Source organism: Miniopterus schreibersii, assembly GCF_964146895.1.
Source record: "Miniopterus schreibersii genome assembly, chromosome: 10".
Taxonomy (NCBI): Eukaryota; Metazoa; Chordata; class Mammalia; order Chiroptera; family Miniopteridae; genus Miniopterus; species Miniopterus schreibersii.
Genome location: NC_138110.1, coordinates 74,623,321 through 74,645,121, shown reverse-complemented (window position 1 = coordinate 74,645,121; position 21,801 = coordinate 74,623,321). Strand labels below are relative to the sequence as shown.

Here is a 21,801-nt window from a genome sequence, read left to right as displayed (position 1 = left end):
ACCAGGGAAGCCAGCCTAGGATACCCCGTGCATTTCTGGGATGATCAAAAACACCCTGGTAAGTCAGTGAAATAATGTGTGATCTACTATTTAAATGTACAGAAAAACACGAAAAGGATACATACCAGGGCAAAGAAATAAGACAGGTAACAAGCTAGCAGGCCACTGGTTCAGGGCTCGGAGCACATGCTAAGGTCCCACGACACCTGAGAGCAGACCACTCTCCTAGAGCAGTCGCACTTGTCAGAAAGGTTGGTATTTGTCCATTCCTATGAGCGCCAGTCTGGTTCAGCAGAACACGAGAGGCTCACAGTCATTTGCCACAAAATATTAAGTACATTTTGCAGTACCTTAGGCCCCTTGAAAAAAGTGTTTGGTGCTATCAAAGCTTATGGTTTCTTCTTACACATGATCTACTTTTAATCTACTTTTAAGAATTGTAAATGTACATTCCCATATTTCTTGGAGATTTGTCAGTGCCTGCCTGTTCACAGTCTTTCTCAAAGGATATCTGATGGGAAACAGAATAGAGAAGCTCTTTGACTTGGGTAGAGATTGTGTTCTGAAAGGGAGTTGGAAATCTATTAGTCTGAAACAGCCAAGTAACACCATAGACACGGCTGCTCTTTCCTCAGAGGGACAGGGTGGTCACAGCTCTATTCACAGCTAGAGGAGGCCATGTAGCAGAAACAGTCTGCAGTGAGACATTTTCCTAGCATGCCTGTTGAAGGTGTTCTGCTATGACCAACTTGATCAGTTCCCTTAAGGTGTTTCCTGATTTCAAGTCACCAGGAGTGTTTGGAATGAATGTTTGGAATCTGGTTACGAGGAATCCTATGAGACTGTCTAACGCTCTGCTCATAGGGTTAACCAATGTAGCAACAATTAAGTTCAATTTAAAGAAAATATTTATTGAGTGGGTGCTATTTGCCAAAATACCTAGACAGTGGAGCCTGAAGGTTTACACGACCTAAGGGAGAAAGAATTGTAAACAATCATATAATGGATCAAGGACATAATAGAGGAATATCCCAGATGTCCTGGGGACCTCAGGGAGCAAGCAGGGAATTCAAGGTGGTTTTAGGAAAGAGGCAACTCGTTCACGGTAAAGGATGAGGTAAGTCTCCAGATCAAACACGCCCCAAGGAGCTCTTTGGACTCTTAATTGGCGAGACCCTTTATATCAGGGGAGGTTTTTAAAAGGAACATGTAAGATTTCTTCTTTTGATTACCAAAATAGACCTTGTATAATACAAAAAAATAAAAATAAATATTACCATGAACCCATCCCCTGAGACAGAACCACTTCGGATTGTTTGCTTTCTACCTTATTTCTTTGCCGTGGTGTGTATCTTTTCAATGCCTTGAAGCCACGATGGAGTAGGACAGGTACCTCTATGCTGTGACTCGAGTACTCATCCCAGTGCTGTGGGATTAGGGAGTGGGGGCTCTTCAGTTTTAACAAAGCATCATTTTACAATTTTCACATGTCTAAATTCCAGGCAAAAGTCACTAAAGCCATGGGAATTCTGAGCTAGCAGCCCTTTCATTGGTTCGTATTTATGGAAACTGTAAAATTATAGAAATATTATTTGGGGGGAGGAGATGAAAAGAAAAAATTATGAGAAAAGTATAAATATATCTGTACTTTTATTATTTATCTTTCTGCTTATGAATCTTAGATCATAAACTTACAGCAAAAAAAAAAAAAAAAAAAGCCAATGAATTTCTCCCCATCTCTTAGAGTCTCTCGCTTTACTTTGCTCAGTACTTCTATGCAGAAACATTCGTCATGCCATGAATTGATTTGGCCAAGACCATTAGCTGCATCATTGCTAAGAAATATATGTGCCTAAATCTGGTACAACTATTTTTGGAATTTAAATTCTTTTAAACTCAGAATACATCTGCATCCAATACAGTTTCCCATATTTAAAAAATACGTGTCCTCCATTTCAGTGACGTCAAGTACAGAATTTAATGCCAGTTCACATGCTACCTTTTCCTCTTTAAACATCAGATACAAAATGATTATTCTTTGTTGATTTATACCCACTTTTACTCTTCTGAATGTTTTGGAGAGTGTATTTATGAGGTCATTAGGAAGCAAGTTCAAGTCATTGATACAAAAATCCTTTTGAATTTTGTCTTCCTGCACAGTGTCTGTGTCACATGCAGTGCTGGCCAGCAAAACAAATGTTTTCCTCTTTTGTCCCTTCTGGTCTGATGAGGAACCATGGCTTGAATGTGGGTGAAAGGGGTGCTGGTCCCTCTTTGTTCCTAGGGAGGGAGCTTAAGGCCTATCACACATTGTCAACTTTTTATTTTTTTATGCACTGACTGGGGTCCCCTCATTGCTTTACAAGGATGATGTCTTGTTTCTGCAAGAGGCTTCTGATGCTCAAATGCTTTTAGAATCTCCAAAGGACTGGCATCTTTTATTTCTCCGTTCAACAGATATTTACTGAGCGGATGCTACATGGCAGACACTATTCTAGGCACTGAAAAAAAACAGCATCAACCACCAGACCAGATCTCTGTTGTCATAACGCTCACCTTCTAGTGCTGGAGGCAGAAAATGCACAATTAAGCAAGTGCATATATTTCAGATCTGTACAAGTTCTAGAAAGAAAAGTAAAGCAGCTTGATGTGTTAATAAAGAAGTACCTATTCTATGAAATCATGCTTTTTTTTTAAATCCTTACCCGTGGATATTTTTTCCATTGATTTCCAGAGAGAGTGGAAGGGAGGGAGGGAGAGAGAGAGAGAGAGAGAGAGAAACATCAGTGTGAGAGAGACACATGGAGTGGATGCCTCCCTAATGCCCCTGACCTGGGACAGGGAACCTGCAACCAAGGTATATGCCCTTGACCAGGAATCGAAGGTACAAGCTTTCGGCCCACGGGCCGACATTCTTAACTACTGAGCCAAACCGGCCAGGGCAAAATCATGCGTTTTTACATCCTAATCATTGTATTTCACTGTAATTGTTTTATAATTGTTATAAAACATGTCTTCCTACATATTTATTTTATGCCTTTAAAATATTATTCTGAGAAGGGGTCCATCACCCAAGAAAAGGTTTCAGATCTCAAGCTCATCTCACTATTAAGCACAAAAGAGCAGCCAAAAGCCAACGCAGGTTGGGGAACAGTGATTACTAACCCAGGGCACCATCGTGACACTTAATCCAGCATTCAACTTGGGAACCACAGACACTTCCTGGAGACTGTGGGTGGGGTGGGTGAGGTCACAGCACAGCTCACACTCACCAAGGATGAGACCTCAGAAGAAGGCCACTGGGAGGCATCTGTGCAGCCACCAGAGCGTGCCCAGCTGAGGTCCCAAGGGGCCGGCTGCTTCTCTCTACCGTGTTTTCCCTGGAGGTGCTGTACCCCTCTCCTGGCTGCCCCCCTCTCCCCTCTGGGCTGCTCTGGGCCAGGCTGCCCTGCTTCCCTGTGGCCACCCACAGCTCTGCTCTGCTCTCACTGTGGAAACAACACTTCTAAAACCCAGTGAGAGACCCTAGCACAGAAGCCACAGCCTTATGAGTCAGACTTTTGACCACACTATCCAGGTCCCGTATCCGTCGAAAGGGGGTCATAGGGAGCCTCAGCTCACAGTGCAGTTAGGAGACTCAATGAGTTGGCAGCTGCAATGCATTTAGAACAGTGACTGGCACGTGGTAAACACCATAGACACTGTTACATAAAGACAATCTTGCCTTTTTCCTTTCTTTGCCATAAAAAAAAAATGCCAAGGAAAATGCCTCTGAGATTTCATAAATGCAGTGTTAGCCAACAAAGCATTTAAGAATAAGTGATATTAATCTGGTAAAACAAAGTTAGAGCCATTTTCAATTTAAAAAGAGAAAGACTAGGAGAGATGGTCAAGAGTCAATGAAGGCGCAGCTCTCCCACTTCAATACCCACTGCAGTGAGACATCAAGCTCGCCGGCCCTTATCACACTATCGCTCCTCCCAGCAAACCTAGCCTCTCGGGGGCTTACGAGCAGGAAGGGTCCTGTCTGTCCTCTGCAGAGCCCGGGGTCCATCTTGCAGTGTTGTTTCCTGGATGTGGGAAAATCAGTGCTACTAACGCTCTCATCTTTACTCTCTGGGCATCAGCCTGGACTCCCAATTTATTTTTAGCAAAGGGTAACGGGCAATCCCCTGGCTAGAGTACCACGGTGTTTGGATCTACTCTGAATGTGAGGTGGAAAGTCTCTAATCAGAAATCATCGTGCACTCGTCCAGATTATGGGGGAAAAATTAACCAATTGAAGCCATTCACATGGAGGTGAAGGGAAATTACAGAATGCCTGGCACTGCTGCATGCAGCTTGGGGCCCATCTGGTCTACCCCTGTCATTCTGTAGAGAAGGAAATGCCACCGCGGAGGGAGCACACAGGTAGGCCAGAGACAGGAGAGGAGTTCAAGCACCACCTTGCAGCTGCAAAGTGCCTCCTTGGGATTGCGCGCTCTGCCCTCGGGCTATGTCAGGGAACGAGTCGGGTCAGTTTGAAATTTGCCTGGCCAGCCAGACCCAGCTGGTTCCCCAGCTTTGCAGGACTCCTGCCTGTCTCATGACTTGCAAGCCAAACCCACTCTGTGACTCGCACCCTCACACTGCACAGCCAGCCTCAAGCCCAGCTCCTGGGACGGGGGCACACTGATCATAACTCTGGCCTCCCCGGCACCGAGTGCCCGTGTCGGTTAGTAGTCAGTATATTCTGTTGCTCTGCTAGCAATGACTTACACCATCCAAAAGCCGGACGAGGGTCTGAGGATCTCCTCCAACCTGCCACCCCCACCCTGCCCCGGCACCTCCGCTGTCCCCATAGATGAGTCCCTTACCACCTACTCTGATCCATGCGATACGTTCACAACAAATCACACTTAACCAGGACAACACATTGCCTCCCCTTTCTTAATCATTTACAAGCACATCCAGTTGTCAGTAGGCTGGGTGGCTAACGGCCATGGTACGTGCTGGGGGTTTTCTGACCTGAGAACGCAAAATGAGTCCATCCTCTGAGTGCTCCCTGCAAACCTCCTGGAGACTGACACGGGCTACACTGAGTCCTATTTTGCACACGGAGGATCCCGCTGCGTTATTGTTTCCATCACTGTGAGTAGGTGGATATGGCAGAGAGAATTTTAGGTTTCCGGGTTCTGGTGCCAGGAGGAAGGGAGAGGGTGTAAAGTTCAAGTGCCATTGAAGTGATTAAAATAAACAAGCAGACAACTGGTTCCTAGGCCACTCCCACCTCCTACGGGGTTTCATCTGGAGCTGTGGCCACACTCCCAGTTCCCAACCTCGAGGAGCCGCGGCAATGGCAATGGCAATGGCAGTCCCCAAAACGAGCAGGGTTCACTTAGCTCCCATCTCGCACCCGGCGCCTCTTCGCCTCTGTCACCTGTGGGCTTCGGCGGGCTCCAGGCCATTTTCCAGGCTGACATCTGTCTGCACCATCTCCTGTTTCAGTTCTCCGATCTCCGAGGCGATTGTGTCAATAAGCTATTCAAAGACAAAAATAGCGTGACGTCAGGCAGGGGAAGCGGAGGAGGCGATCCCGGGGCCGGGGAGGTGCGGACGCTTTGGGAGCTCGGAGATGACCGCCGCCGTTTTAAACTCTGGCTCTGGGAATTTCCTCAACCCAGAGAAAAGGATAAGGGAGGGAGCCGCTTCTTCTTAGAAAAGAGGAAGAATTTAGGTTTCGGTATAGCCTAAGAAAAAAAAAAAAAATGACGCCCAGCTCGGTTTCTCAACACGCACACAAAAAAGAATGAACAAATCCTGGTAAAATCAGGCCTCAGCTTCACACTGTCAGGTTAAAACTCAAAGGGAAGTCCCTGGGTTAAAACACACAGCCATGATCCTGGTTACAGAAACGAGCATATTTTAAAGACATACCCAGGTTCCAAATCAATTCCCAACGACATTAAATGGATTTCTCACCTTAGTCTTTGCTTTTTTTTTTTTTTTTTTAATTTATTTTTTTTCTGATCAGAGAAACTGTTAGGGACAAGGGAAGAGAGCTCTGCTGCATGGGACTGGCAGTGTGTGAGTGGGCGGGTGGGTAAACCACCAAGAGAATGGAGGGGGAAAGGTGCCTTGTCCGACAGAAGACGCGTGTGGTCTTACGTCTTCTACCCACACGCTGGGCAGGAGCTACATCTGACCCTAAAGTTTGGTCTGAATTCTTGAGCCCGCCTATCTCTACTCATTCAACAGAATCCTTCCTGGGTGTACTTAAGCACTGTATGTGTAGAGCAGCTCTTCTCAAAGTGTTCCACTGCTCACTGCTTTTTTTAAAAATGTTACATAAATGTTATTTATGTCCACATGCAATAGATTACTTTTTAAGATAAACATCTTAATATTTTCTTCATTTATTTTCTAATACAGCAAATATCTCTAAATACAATCCACATGAACACAAGGTCTTTGAAGTCCTTCATAATTTTTAACAGTGTAAAGTAATCCTGGGACTAAAAAGTTTGAGAATCACTCTTCCAGCTAAAGACAAGTGTTGTATTGCCTCAAGCAGCTTTTATCCCACCCGGACTCTGGGAGAAACTATATTTGATGGCCTAGGCTATTCTAAATTGTTGACCCCACGTATCCATTCACTAATGCAACAGAATTTTATGGCCACCCACTTCATGATATTCTGGTGGGGCGCAGACCACAGCACTTAGCATTAAGAAGTTCCAGAATGAAAAGAGAATAGGGTGGTGCCATAGGGAGGAACTATATAGCTAGGGTGCGATGGTCAGGACAGGTCCTTGAAGAAGTCGTGGATCCCTGAATGACAAGGGATCCATAAAAAGATCAAGACAGAAAAAGTCCCAGAGGCTGGACAGGCCTTGTGGAAGGAGAGGCAGCCGGGAACCAGACCTCATTGGCGTTCTAGATGACAGTATTCTAGAATTTGAGTTTTCTATATTAAGAACCATGATGCCAACAGCAGTGTCAGCGAAAGTGGTTTATCTAAGTGGATGCTGCTAACTGACGTTTCTCCAAATCCACGTACACAACTCAAGACTCCAGCACTTCCCTGTCCCTGTCGGAGCTCCTACAAGAGGGGAGGAGCTGCCAGACATCTGCCAAGCTGGTGAGCAAGCGCTGTTTACCGCCACCCTGTTTTGCTACCCAGGCTGTGTGGACACCTGGGGAGGTGGCAAGAGGCAAGTGACCATCTTGGTTATTCAGTGCAATCGGAGAGTGAGACAGGACACTTAGTTTCCAGGAAACTAAGTTGGAGAGACAGAGGTTCTTACAACAAAACACAACACTTGTGTTCTTTCCAGAAAAATCCATAAGCAGTTACTAAGGTCCCAACCCGAAAGACAGCCATTTACATATAGAGAGTACAGCAGAGCTGTGGCAGGCAGTTAGACATGAGCAGAGCAAGGATGGTGGGCCAGGTACAGAAGGTCATGAAGGCGGAAAGCCCTAGGAGCCTCGCAATGGACAATTATAGGGTGTGACTTCACCCCTGAGGGGCCTTTCCTCCCCTAGCATATTGCTGGTCAAGGGGTTTGGAGGCCCTGACCTTTCCTCCCTAGAGATGACATCTAGACCTCAGTTGTATTTCAGCTCCAGGCCCAGAAAAATAACAAAACCAGCCACGGATGACCTCAGGACCAGCTGCATTGGATAATGACCCCCTTGCCCTGGTGCCAGCCAATTACTCAGTGGAGAACACAACCCTGAAATGACACACCTGGAAAGCTGCCGAATATTATATTGAGATCTTCCCAGGGACCTCCTCCAAAATCTCCTCCCTTAAAACCCTTAGGAGGGAGGACCCAGGGCACTCTCCCTCCAGGAAGCACACCCTACCCTTGCCTCCCCCCCCCCCCCCAGGTGGGCCCTTCCTTTACCACTGTAACTTGTTTCCTAAGCCCATTTCTTCTAGGAATTGTGTTGTGTTTTTTTTTTTACCTCTGATTTACCAAATAAATGTCCTCTTATACTAGTTTGGGTCTTGGCTCTGAATTCTTTCCCAGCCAGAACTCAAGTACCGAGGTTGCTGAACCCAGGTCCTGCCTGATCACTGCCGTTCCTGTCCGATCCGTGCTGTTCCTGCCACCTACAACAGAACCACCCTGATAAAGCCAGGGCACACTGTGTTTGTTCCCCCCCGAGGGGTGGTGTGCTTGCCTTCCCTTCTGAAGCAGGGAGAGAGTGCTGCTGGCAGGGCATAAACTGTGGCCACTCCAGGTGGACGAGGCCAGTGAGAGGGAGCCTGAGGTTGAGGCCAGGGGTTGAGCTTCTGGGTGTCCCCTCCCTCATTCGTCTCAGAAACCCAGTGCCCTAGGCCTCCCTGACATGTAAGCATCTGTGCCTTACGCAGGAAGCCTGAAGCGCTCACCTGGGTGATTTCCACGCAAACTGGCATCCAGGCCAAGGGCGGAATTCAGGAATCCCCGGGTTCTTTCTTGGCCGTTTGAGACCACACCCAGGACTTACGCTGCTGCGCTCCAGTCTGGCACAGGAATCTACACCGATCTGTACTATTTTGTAATCATTCTGGGTGATTTCCTCATAGGTGGGGACCTCACCTGAGGGGCTACACTTCAAGCCTGGTAGTGTCTAGAGGCAGACTAGCTGGTATTTCGGCAACATGAGCCAGCAGTGGTGAGCGTACCAGCTTTGGGTTCAGAAAGACCTGCCTTCAAATACCCTCTCGGCCCCTTGTTGGCTGACGCTGGGGGTAAGGGCCGTTGGCGGATTAAAAAAACAGGATGAGATTAAAACACTTTGTAACAAGTACCTAAATGCTCCGGAATACTCCTCCTATTTAAATTCTCTCTTTATATTAATGGTGACCATTGCTATGAAACAGAGTCCATAAAGCTAAAAGACACTTAGAAAGGACTCAGGCCCCTCCCAGCCTGTAAAGAGGCCATTTCATCCCCAGCAACAGACCTGGACCTACAAACAGCAGTGTTTGTGGAGCCCAGCCTTCCCCCTGCCTGTCTGCCCAGCAGTCTCTGACCTCGAGATCTGCCCACTACCCGCTGGATCGGGGAGAGGAGCCGCTGTCTGCAGTCCGTTTGCATGGGAGGCTGGAGGGAGGGAGAGGGAGGGACTCCAAATCTTGTTTACTTTCTTTTAGGTTTAGATAAAAGGGGAAAAATTCTCTTGAAGGTCAAGTAAAAATAAAAGGAGGAAAGTGCTTATAGAGCCAGTTGTGATACAGCGCTCTGCAAATTCCAAGTCTAACTCAGCAATGTTATCAGTTGCTTGAAAAGGGCTGTGTAGCTGATAGAGGAAGACTCGAAACCTAGGGTGTGGGAAAAGTCAAGCTTGGCTTTCAGCTATGGAGTTTCTATTTCCCAAGCACATGGGGTTGGCCCTTACAGTCCCATCAGCTCTGTGGGATTAGCCCTACCCCCAGGTCATGAAAAACCACATGGCCAAACAATTCCCTCTCCCGTCGCCTTCCGCTGAGCTAGGGGAGCTTCCTGGACGGGTGGGTACACTCCACTGGGGTTTGTCTAAAGTAGTCCGGGAAATAATGGGCTTCTTAAAAACTTTCAAATAATCTTTGCCCCCCCCTCCCCCAGGAACTATCACCATGGAAACAAAAAAGTAATGGAGGAGTGTCTGGGGAATGATGCTGAAGCATCTGAGAACCAGGCCCTTTTGTTTTGCTTTGTTTTGTTTTGAAACCATCTATGTTACATCTCCCGTGGGTGTTTGCATGTATATTTAAAAAATTTAATTATATTCACAAGCATAACCCATGAATACATTCCCACTGCAGAACAGATTCCTGTACTTCAAGTTAATCTCCCTTGACCACAGCCCATAATCCTTTCCACCAACTCAAAGGCAACCACTAGTATCAGTTTTGTGTGTATTTTTCTTGCATGTTATGACCCTGTGCTTTCTTTATCCAATGGCATCGAAGAAATCATACTGATGGACTGTCCTGTAGCTTGCTTATTACGCCCAACAAAGTGCTGTGGAACTTATCCACGTTGATGAAGGAAGCCCTAGTTCATTTTAAGTGGGAATGGCTTTCCATCATAGGGATACACCGCACAGGGATATTCCATGTACCCAGTCGATGTTGATAGACATGTAGGTCGTTTCCAATGTTTGGCTGTCACAAGCAGCACTGTGGGTGAACACGATGTGTGAAACCTCAGAGAAAGTGCCACACTGCTCTCCAGGTGGCCGTGTCTACCTCTGCTCCTTGCCATCTTTGAAAGCATCCGCCTCATGTGCCAGGGATTTGACATCAGCATGCTTTGAGCCTTGGCCACTCTGCTGAGTACAGTGGCTTTTTATTGTCTTAATGGGCTTTGTTCAGATTATACTTTGTATACTGATTGATTGTCTGTATTTCTTCTTCTGAGGAATTGCCTGTTCATTTAGCTGTTGACCGTTTGGGGGTTTCTTATTTTTTGGAAGTTGTGATATAAATCCACTGCCTCAAACATTTAAAAGATTTTTCTCTCATACTGCTCTTCTGTCTTAAATCCCTAAAGCTTTAAAGGTTGGTAGAACCAAAATTTCATTAAGGTTCTGGTTTTGTCTAAGATGACACTCCTTATCTCGAAGTAACAGTTTCCTCTATTTTTGCTGAGATGTGTACTATGTAGTTTTGCCTTTTACATATACTGTATGTGTTTATTTGTAGGCCTTTTGTGCCTCTGGAATGTCATTTTTATTTTTTTTATTTTTAAAAAAATATATCTTTATTGATTTCAGAGAGAGGAAAGGAGAGGGAGAGAGAGAGACAGAAACATCAATGATGAGAGAGTCATTGATCAAGCCCGCAACCAGGGCATGTGCCCTGACCGGGAATCGAACCCCAATCGCCTGGATCCCAGGTCGACACTCAACCGCTGAGCCACGCCCAGCCGGGCTGGAATGTCATTTTGAGTGTGGTGTGAAGTGAGGACGAGGTGGGGAAGGGTGACTAGAACAGGGCCAGAGCTGGGTTGGCCAAATCCTACACCTTGCACTCTGGGAGGTGCCTTCTGCAGGACGAGGGCTGTGTCCAGAGGGCTGCCTTTTCCAAACTCGCCCAAAGGCTGGGGTGGCCCAGGAGGCCCCAGGTGGAACTCTGCCCTTGACCTGCATTCCAAATGCAGAGCTAATGAGCCCAACAGTGTTTATGCAAAAGTTAGCTCCTCTTAGCCCCGCTGGTTCAAAACCTCCCCTCGGTCACAACCAGACCCTTCCCACTTGCCAAAAACAATATTCATTATCTTTTTAGTTCACTTTCCCTACCTTGGAGTTAAAAATAATACAACACAGTTCCACACACTACACTTCTGTAGAGAGAGAGGGAATGCAACCCACCCCCACGCCACACTCTGAGTTAAGTGAAGTGGTTTGAGGTAAATAACCTGATTTTAGCTCAAAGTAGTACATAGTAGTGTTCAGAGAAAACAGCCCAAGTGAATAATTTAATATGTAAAAGCAAATTTCTGGCTAAATGCCTGGCTTGGAATTCCTCTGGCTCTGCTCTGCTTGACTAAATAACCTGGCCCCTTAAATACCTCATCCGAGGCCTGGGTACGCTGAGGCCTGCTTCTCGGGGCTGTTGAGTGAGGCCTCACAGAGGGGGTGCGGAGGGGGTGAGGAGGGGGTGTGGCGCAGCCCACGGCGGATGCTCGTCTTTCATATTTGAGCTCTGCTGGTGGGGCGAGCGCTTAGCCATTGACACCACTCATGGAGGAAAATTATGAAGTCCGGTTTAAAGGGTGTGAGCAGTGGGGGGTAGATGTGTCGGCTAAGTATATCTGTTGGGGGGCATGGGTCCTTGTGCTATGCCTGTGAGGGAGACCTTCACATGCTATGTCCCCACAGGCACTTGATTTGCTATGGGCCTGATAAGCATGGATGTACCTACAATGGATAGAAATATCTGAAATTAGGAAAGCCCCAGAAAATTCAGGACCTGGTGCCCCTTGTGTGTGTTGGTTGGTACCCCAGGGGAGACCTCCACATGTTGATGGGCCAGGATGCTGTAGCTTTTTGCTTCTTGGACCTTCCTCAGATTTGCAAACCCCTACAAACATCGTGCTGCACCATGGGGTCCCTTGAGACCAGGGCTTCCACCAAGAGGGGACCCCTAATACCTCCTGAGAGTGGTCATGAGAAAGAAGTCTGGCCCTACACAGCCAGCCCCGGGTCCTTTGTCTGAAGACGGCTTTCCAACGGCCAGAACTTGCTTTGTCTGGTGCACAGAGACTCTGAAGAACCCCACAGTCAGTCCTTGACCAATGACTGATGGGCACTGGGGTACAAATACTCCAGATCCTTCTCTTCTGGATGAGACCACGCTGAGGTGAGATCTACACTGCCCCCAAGAACCTTTTAAGATGGGGCCAAAGTTACCATCAGGGGACTTGGCTTGAAATTGGACCCTTGCCTAGGCTCCTTCTCTGCCCCACGATGGATCTCTTTTTGGAGCACTTCCTAATAACCCATGTTCATAAAAATCTTTGGCTCTGGACCTGTTTCTGGGGAAACTGAGCCATGATGCCCCCCAACCTTCCTGCTTGGCCCCCCTCTTTGACCATTTGAGGTTGATGGTCCTGCCTGTGGGTTATCCCTGGAGCCCGATGCTCTCCCGAACAGCCCTCACCTGGATGTCAATCCTACACAGCAGGAATGATGTCTCTGCTCCCCACGCCACCCTGAGCTCAGGGCAGGCCCTGGCATACATGAGTGACTGAATGAATGAGTGCTCTCCGTCTCCACTTCCTCTTTCTAACTTCCCTGCTCATTTCCTTCTAGACCAGGGGTAAACCAGGACACGGAGGGGGTGGAGCTCCAGCCAGTCCCTTATAACCGTGGCTGGACGTGCTGGGGAAGCAGCTGACATTGGGGCAGCCACTAAAGAGGTACCGTGCAAGGTTCCTCAGTTATTCACCACGAAAAACCACCAACGTGGCTGCACACCCAGAACGCAGCCTCGCTCTCCTGACCCACGGTTAAGTTCTCATTGAGTGGAAGCTGGTGGCTTTAGACGCAGTCCCCCCTAATGATTAATTTACAGACTGCCTCTACTGAAATGGGACAGACCAACTTGGCTCTACCCCGGCAGGCTGGGAAAGGCTGGGTGGACCACGCTGATAAGGCTGCCACCGATTCCGTGCAACTTCTAGAGGCCGGGACTAGTTTTTTTAATGTGTTTTTCTAAACTATATTTGAAATGACCCTGCAGAGCAGACCCTCTGATATAACTTTCAATTTAGTGTCTCCTTGAAAAAATAAAAATAATTTTTAAAAGAGACATATAGTATCTATACTTCAATATACAAAATATGGAAGCAGCTAGTGTGGTATATCTTTCAACAGTCATTGTGCTAAGGTCCTGACTGACCGAGGCCAGTATTGCATTTGATTCTTCAGTGACCTCAGAAGTTATACATATATCACCATGGCTTTGAGTATTAAGGTTAAGTAACAGGCCAAGTGAAAGAAGCCCCATGAAGAATGAAGTTCTTCCAAGACCTGGCACTAATGTTTTCTAAAGCCCTGGTTAGTTTTAAAGTTTGAATTTGCATTTTTTTTCTTTATATTTTTAGAGTATTTATTACACAGCAAGCTCTAGGTCTACAAAGGGGAAAACTCAATGTGCTCGCCCTGGCTGATGTGGCTCAGTTGGCTGAGTGAGCATCCTTCCATGCACTGGGCACATACCTGGGTTTCGGGTTCCATCCCTGGTTGGGGTGTATGCGAGAGGCAGCGGATCGATGTTTCTCTCTCACATTGGTGTTTCTCTCTCTCCCTCTCTCCTTTTCTCTCTCTCTAAAATCAATTTTAAAAAACAGAATAAAAACACAAACAATGTGCTCCATCAAACTTAGGATATGGTCAATTATACACTCTTGTTTTATATATCATCTAGAAAAAAAGAGCCCCCAATTATAATTATACTACACCCTTAACTATAAAATACATGTGATTTCAGAGATGATAAAATTTGAAAATCAGTGCATCTTAGAATTGAAATGTGCTGATCTGTATCTTCATGGAGCTCAAGTTGCGGAGGCCTGAGGTTGTTTTGGTCAATTGTTAATGTCCTATTTTGCTGTCTTATTAGTGACAAACATGCTATGTGGGGACTAGCATCTTGGAATTTACAAATGGGGTGACCAGCAGACATTCCAGCCTCCTAGGCTGCACCTGGCATCCTCTCCAGGTGTGACAGGGCTCTGGGGAGACGTTCTGCCATGACAATGGCTAGAAGCCTGGCAAGAGCAGGTTCCTGCACAGTAAGCAGGCACCTCTGCCCTGCGTCCCTGGGAAACACAAAGCCAGGAGCCAATTCCATGGGCAATGGGAGCGAAAACCTGGATGTGATGCCCTTTCAGTCTTTAAGCATTTAGAAGAACTGCAAGGCCAATGCAGTGTGGGTAGGGTCACCACAGAGTTCAAACTGGTCACCCACACCTGGGTTCAGCCATGAAAGGTTCCTACAGTTGAGAAAACTGGGCAAAACTTGAAGCAAAAAAAGTTCACTTTCAAAGTCACAGGTTGGGCACTGCGTAACAAGGCTGAGTCACCTGGGGTGTCATTCTGTTCGACTCTTAATCAAAAGGATTAAGGCCCAGACTCTATAAAATTAGATGCAGACCTTGTGGAAGGTTAGTGTTTGTTTGGTAGAAAAGATAACCCCAGAGGTCTGGCTTTATTGCCCTGTACGTCTTTAGCCAGTTTGGTATTAGGTTGAACTGTATGAACTTGCAATGTTGGAAGGTCCAAAATGGTTGAATATCAGCAACATCAAGCCGGTGTCTAACGCTGCAAAGTTAGACACGCGACGCTGGCTACCAGCAGACACTGAAGCTGGTTCGAGACGGGATCCTCTTGTCCACTGGCCACTTACCCGTCTCTGCCACCTGCATTTGACTTTAACTTCCTGTCGATTTCTCCTGAAGACGTTAAGTCGATCTTCGCTACATACCCACTGTGTATCTGTATAAGAATTATGTTTTTCACTTTTTGAAGTTTACTCATATCCCTGAAGAGCTATCCATTCTACAACGCGTGACAACTGTGTCCTTGGCCTTGTGTGTGTGTGGGGGGGGGGGGTGCTTAACCTCTCTGGAATTCATTTTCCTCAAGTATTAGATTAACGATTTCTAACACCTCTTCTGGCTCAAACTGGTTTTTTTTAATCCTCACTTGAGGATATTTTTTCCATTGCTTCTCAGAGAGAGTGGAAGGGAGGGAGAGAGAGACAGAGAGAGAGAAACATCGATGTGAGAGAGACACACTGAATGGCTGCCTCCCACACGCACCCTGATCGGGCCCAGGGATCAAGCCTGCAACCGAGGCACGTGCCCTTGGCCGAAATCGAACCCAGAACCCTTCAGTCCATGGGCCGATGCTCTAACCACTGAGCAAAACCAGCCAGGGTGTGGCTCAAACTTTTGAAGACTGCCAGCTGTCCTTTGCCTTTCCGGAATGCAGTGGCATGAATGTTACAGTCACTCACATTCACTTCCCTTTACCACCTTCAGTTTCCTACTGAACATCTGTGTTCAGTGGGCTTTCCAGAAGCACTGGGGGAGAAATAATGACTCACCCTTTTCTGGAAGTCAATCTGAATGGATATATCAATAATTTAAGTACAAAAACTATTGAATTCAGCATTTCTAATTCTAAGAGTTGACCCAAAGACAGAACCAAATAATGTATAAAAGAATGGTCTTGGTAGTATCATTTATAACAGTGAACAATGAGAAAAGCAATAAATGCTTAACGACAGTGGACTCATCAAAGTGTGGCAGAGCAATATGTGGGAATACTATACAGCCAAGAACATGGTGGTCCTGTTATATATTAATTGATAATGTTCCATACATGCTGTATATCAGTATAGTAAAAAATATAAATATCGTGATATATTATTAGGTGTAAAAAAAGTTGCAAAACAGTATGTATTCTTGGAGCCCATTTACATACATTCATCTACGGATTTACATAATATAACAGAATTACAAACAGAGCCAAATTCTGGATGCATCAGCATTAAGACACTCACAGGGCTCATTTCCAGGTAGAGCAATTAGAGGTGGTACAATATAGGTGATATTCTCTTTCTTCTTTATACTTTTTTATTTTTCTACTAAGCCTTTTTAAAAAGGAACAAATAGCTATGTTTATTTTGGAAAATATAAAAGTAAAAGAATAATTTGATGGGTGGAATTCACATATAGCCTGGAGTTGTCAGCACAGCAATTAGACAGGTTTTCTTCAGGTCTCCTGGGTTTGGGGATAAAAATTGGACTATAGGTGCTTAAATTTACCAAATGGAAGTGCCAGCAATACCTATATCCCTTGGTTGGTGCAGGCTTTGATAAAACAAAGGAAATAAGAGGTTCTGCCGATTATCATAACTGAGCTATTGAATTATGTTCCTCACTCACTAAGGCTACAGCCTTGCCAGTCAGAGCTATAACTCACCTATCCAGTCTACCTTTTTTGGCAAATCTACTCAATTACACTCCAGGGGTTAACTTCTATGTGGATTGACATCACTCTTAACTCCAAAACATCAGTTATATAAGGCAGTTTTCTCTCTCTCTCTCTCTTTTTTTTTCTAGTTACAAAAAACAAAGTAAGGTCTAAGCTATAATTTCTCGACTGCGTCTACAAAACTCACTCCAAACGCCTACTAATTTCAAATGCACGGAGACAGTTGGGGTATGTGCTTAAAGCAGCATTTCCTCAAAGGTTTTTCACCCGACACTAGCAGTGCAGGGTGTGAACTTCAGGCATGATTTCAAAAAAAGTATTACTGCTCCAATGCCATTGAAAACATCCAATGAAACTGGGTTAAACATTTGATTAAATTAGGTCACTGTGGGCTCCTTAGGACCTTTTAAGATGCTGGTATGCTGTGTAGCCTCAAGGAGTGTGCAGGATTCCACAGACCTACTGACCTCACGGTTCTCCGTTGATGACCATTCTGGGAGCAGTGTTCCGCAGAAACTCTTGTTGTTTTTTTAAATCCTCACCAGGGGGACATGCTTAGAGAGAGGATGGGGGAGAGAGAGGGAGAGAGAGATCGGTTGCTTTCCGCACATGCCCCAATTGGGGATCAAACTCGCAACCCAGGTATGTGCCCTGACCGGAATCGAACCAGGAACCTTTCAGTGCAGAGAATGACCAACTGAGCAACTCTGACCAGGCCTGCAGAAACTCTTAAAGAAATCCTGACTTAAGGGGATACTGAATGGCCCCTGGGGATGATAACTGCTGTATTTGTAATTTCAGTTTTCATTTAAATTGTAATTTCAGTTTTAATTTAAAAACACACACACACAAATTAATGGAGTTAGGATTCAAAGGGAAAGGAATTGGAGAGGAGGCAAATATCTACAACTTGCAACATTAAAATGAAAATTTTGAAATAGGCCATTCAAGTTTTTTTTCCTGTAAGTTGAGTATGACAGTGTCCTCTGAGCACATATATTTAGTTTAGGGAAGGAAGAAGGCAGAGGGTATGAAAAGGGAATTTGAATTTTAAAAAAATGTAAAGCTTGGTTCTTTTTAGCCTTGTGAAGACGATCAGTGACTGAGGGGGTGAGAGGCTTTGAAACCACTATAATTCAAAGGGTTAGTTCGGCAGGAGGAGCCGGAGCTCTGACACAGAAGTTGTCGGGCACGTCTGCCAGAACATTCCAGACGGGATCTATGTAGCAGGTGCCGCTGGTGCCTCCCCTGTGGCCCCGGGAGGCCACTGCTCCCTCACCCTGCGACACTTTCACTGCAAGCCAGGCAGGCTCTGCCCAAGGCTTGTGGCTGCTCGGTGGCTGGAGGAGCTGAGAGGATGGGACTCGGTGCATAGATACCTGGCTGCATTTCCCTGGGAGGGACAACTCGGACCCTCGCTGCACAGTCTGCCAGGGGTCCCCAGCAGTACTGAGCCCAGCGGCCGCCTTCTCTTCTCTGTCTCACGTCCCTACTCTGCCACCTGAGTTTCCCCGTGATCGCCTCTCAAATAAACGAGTGGCATTCATAGCCTGTCTCTGAATCTGCTTCTGGGGAACCCAATCAGTGTTTTTCTTTTCGCTATAGATTCAGAGCAGGACCCCCCAGGCCACACCCTCCATCTGAGGTAGCCAGGGGCCTCCATTATCCCTCAGGGCCTTTACCCCTCCCTAGAGCTCCCAGGTAATGGATATACAGGGTGCCTTGGGCTCTTCTTGAAACTCTGTTTAGGTTAAGTGCCCAGAATTGGGCGCAGGGCTCTAGTGTGAGTTTGGCCTTGTCTCTCCTTCACACAAACAGAACAAGTTCGATAAAGAGGTTTGCAACCCTCTTTAGCATGAAGAGTAAAATTAACAGAATACTATCCACTAGTGTTTCTCCAACTGGAATGTGCACGCACACCACTTGGGAATCTTGTGGAAATGCAGGTCCTGATTCCTAGGTCTGGGGTAGGGCCTGAGGTTCTGCATTTCTAACACACTCCTCCGCTGAGTGACAGCCCACACATGTGGGCAAGGTTCTAGTGGTCTGTGAGAGCCCTGAGGACAAAACCAATTCTTTTGCATGTCTGTATATCCAGCCTTATGTCCAACTGGCTGCAAAGTGGGTGCTGAACATATACTGGTTAATACTTCAATTCACTCATTTTATTCAGCTGCCCAGTTTCAAATAAGGGAACAGCTACTGTTTAGTGAAATGTCGCAAAGAAAAGTCCTTCTGATGGTGGGAAAGTACATATTGGGAAACCAAAGATGTCAGTGCACAGCCTGGGTGCACATGCAAATTTGGAATGTGAGTCATTGTTAGCGCACACTTATTGGAGACCTGCTCCTTTTAGGGTATTGGGCTATGTGGACACCAAAAGAGGTGTAAGATATTGTTGTCCGTGTCCTGAAAAAGGCTTGCAATGTGACTGGGAAGGTAAGACAGAGAAAAGGAAACACACGTCTGGTGCGTGGTCAGACAGTAGGCAATAGCACTGATAACTTTAATTTGCTTGGCCTAACTCATTTGATGTCCCAGTAAAGCCCTTCTGATCCTGAGTAGACCACTGTTACTACAGCCAGTCACCTTTCCCAGCCAACACATTTCGTGAGACTCAGTTTAATTTCAGTTCTAGCACACCCTCACCATAGCACACATGCCCACGTGCCTTGTGGGTGATGCATCCCTAATCAGGGATGTTTTAATACTCTTAGTCAGGGCAAGAGAAGGAAGAACATGTTCTTTAAAAACAGAACCCAACCCACATACATTAGCAGCATTACTTGCAATAGCTAAAAGCGGGGAGCAGCCCAAATGCCCATCAGTGGAAGAACAGATAAACAAAATGAAGTATGTACACACAACAGAGTAACAGTCACCCTTAAAAAGGAAGGCAATCCTGACACATGCTTCAACATGAATGAACCTTGAGGACATGCTGAGTCAAACAAGCCAGGCATGAAAGGACAAATCTTGTATGATTCCACTTCTATTCCTGAGGTTCCTAAAATAGAGAAATTCATAGATACAGAAAGTAGAAGGGTGGCTGCCAGGGCTGGGTGAGTAAGGAATGAGAACTTAGTGTGTGATGGGGACAGAGTTTCATTCTGGGAAGATGAGGCGTTCTGGAAATGGATGGTGGTGATGGTTGAACGACAATCCGAATGTCCCTAATGCCACAGAATTGTACACTTAAAAATGGTTAGATTTGTAAATTTTATATTGTGTATGTTTTGCCACAATTAAAAACAAACCAGAATCCATAAAAGTCAGAAAACGGGGTACCAGAGGTTGTTTTGGGGCCCGTGTGTGTGTGTGTTTTACAGATATATGCTATAGAGACAATCTTTGGAGGAGATAATTTGCAATGACTCAGCTCCAGCTTGTAAGCCCTGGGCTCCCCTAAGAAGGTAACAATCATCTGAAGCAAAGTTCAAGAGGACCCCAAACGTTTGAAAAGGCACAACCTCTCGACAGGATCCGTTCCATGTGCATGACTGAGGGTGACCCTGGGCTAGCAGACTCAGATAGGGCCTCTTTTTTTTTCCAAATCCTAACCAGAGGATGTTTTTATTGATTTTTAGAGAGAGAGGGAAGAAGGGAGAAAGAGAGAGAGAGAAGTCAATCTGCAGCTTCCCATACACACCCCGACTGGGGATCAAACCTGCAACCTAGGTATGTGCCCTGACCCGGAATCAAACCCGCAACCTTGTGCTATTCTTGCAACTCTTCTGTAAATTTGAAAGTAGATGAATAAAAATCACCTCCCCCACTCCCAGGGTGGAAAAAATTAAAACGATGAACAGAGGAATGAAAGGCAGGCTTCAGGGGCCACTTCCCTAATTCCTCCTAGCACATCTCCAAAGCTCACTCTGCACATTCTAATTGTTGGGAAATCTCTCTTTTGGAAAGTTTGGTCAGCTCAGTTCCTTGTCCCCAAAATCTGCATCCATGAGTCCTTAGAACACAAGCCAGAGGAAGCATGTGTCGGGGCCACACCTTTTCCTGGACAAGGCTGCTGGGCTCCAAGGCCTGGCCCTGCTGTGACCCCTGTGGCACCTACCACACCCAGCTGAGCCCCTTCACCAGGACTCCTGTTTAGTGCCCCCGGGGAAGCCAACGCTCAGTGGCCACCAGGCAGGTGAACGGAGTTTACTGCTGAGCCCTGGAACCTCACTGCCCCGGTTGGAAGGCCAGCTTGGGCTCCTGCTACCTGTGGGACCTGCTGGGCGAGACCATAGCTTCGCTGAGCCTCAGTTTCTTCATCTGTAAAAGAGGCGACGATAGCTTGGTGGGAGAATGAAACGAACTAGCATAAGGAAGTTGCCTGGCACATTCCTGGGCACAGAGCCCCAACCCAAATCAGCCCAGGCCAGCGGTGGGAGGGGCTGCTGAGCATGTGCTGCGGTGCACACGTAGGGGTGCACACGGGCACAAAAATGCTCATCTACGAGGGACTCAGTCAGCACACAGCTGTCTTGTTTCCAGAAAGAAAACAGTTTTCATTTCATCATAGAGTTAACTTTTGTTTCACTTGGGAAAAATATAAATTTATTTTTATTTATGTATTAGCGGTGGTGGTGGGCCAAAATTTTTTAGTATTTGGAAACTCTAAAGGCATTTGATGTGGTCTTGGGGGTAGGGTGAGCGTCGGGTGGAGGAGACAGTGAGAGGGGCTCAAAGGGGAGATTATAAAACAGGCTGCTCTGGTGACAGGTGGATTTGTTTTATGTCCCTTAGTAGGTTACTAGCAAAAACAAGAGCAGGCACGGTGTTCTCTGCCTTTTTTCCTGTCATCCATGGCCCAGGTCCAGCTTCTTCCAATAGCAGATATTTAATAAGTGACCATAAATCTCTCAGAATAGCAGGGATGGTAGAGCGCTAAATTCTGCCTGGAGTAATTTCTGCTTCTCCAATTTGAGCCCGAAAAGCTCTGAATTTTTGAACTTGAAGTCTCAGTAATAGGTGAAGATGTCTTTGGGTTTTCTGAAGTATTCTCAACACTCATTCATTTGCATGCCAGAAACGAGAGACTCATTCCACAGCATTATTCTAGTTACCAGAGAGTTATTTTACCCCTTCCCTTTGATATCCAAAATCTTCCTCATGCATAGAACATAACATAACATTTCTTGCGTGAGTCCTGTCAGGTCTTCAAGTGACAGCAGGACGGGTGTGATGAGTAGAGAAGGGACGGAAGCTGTCCTAACTTCGGGAAAGTCTTAGGAAGTCCAAGTCACATGTCACGAGGAAGGTAAAGAAATACACTTTGCCAGCCAACTCAGCTGCTGGGAGCTACCACTTAAAAGAGTACCTTTCTCTGCAGCAAGT

The 21,801-nt window shown here is 46.2% G+C and overlaps 1 protein-coding gene across 5 annotated transcripts in view; it reads right to left on the bottom strand.

Moving 5' to 3' along the window:
- The window catches only part of RIN2 (Ras and Rab interactor 2), a 148,501-nt gene that overhangs the window by 50,028 nt on the left and 76,672 nt on the right, over window positions 1-21,801 (bottom strand). For 3 of the 5 annotated variants that reach the window (XM_081150160.1, XM_081150159.1, XM_081150161.1), the window contains one exon: window positions 5,420-5,520. In XM_081150160.1, the coding sequence (XP_081006286.1) occupies window positions 5,420-5,520 (101 nt within the window). Of the gene's footprint in view, window positions 1-5,007; window positions 5,175-5,269; window positions 5,367-5,419; window positions 5,521-21,801 lie in introns of those variants that run through there. The other 2 variants (XM_081150164.1, XM_081150162.1) reach the window with 2 other exon arrangements.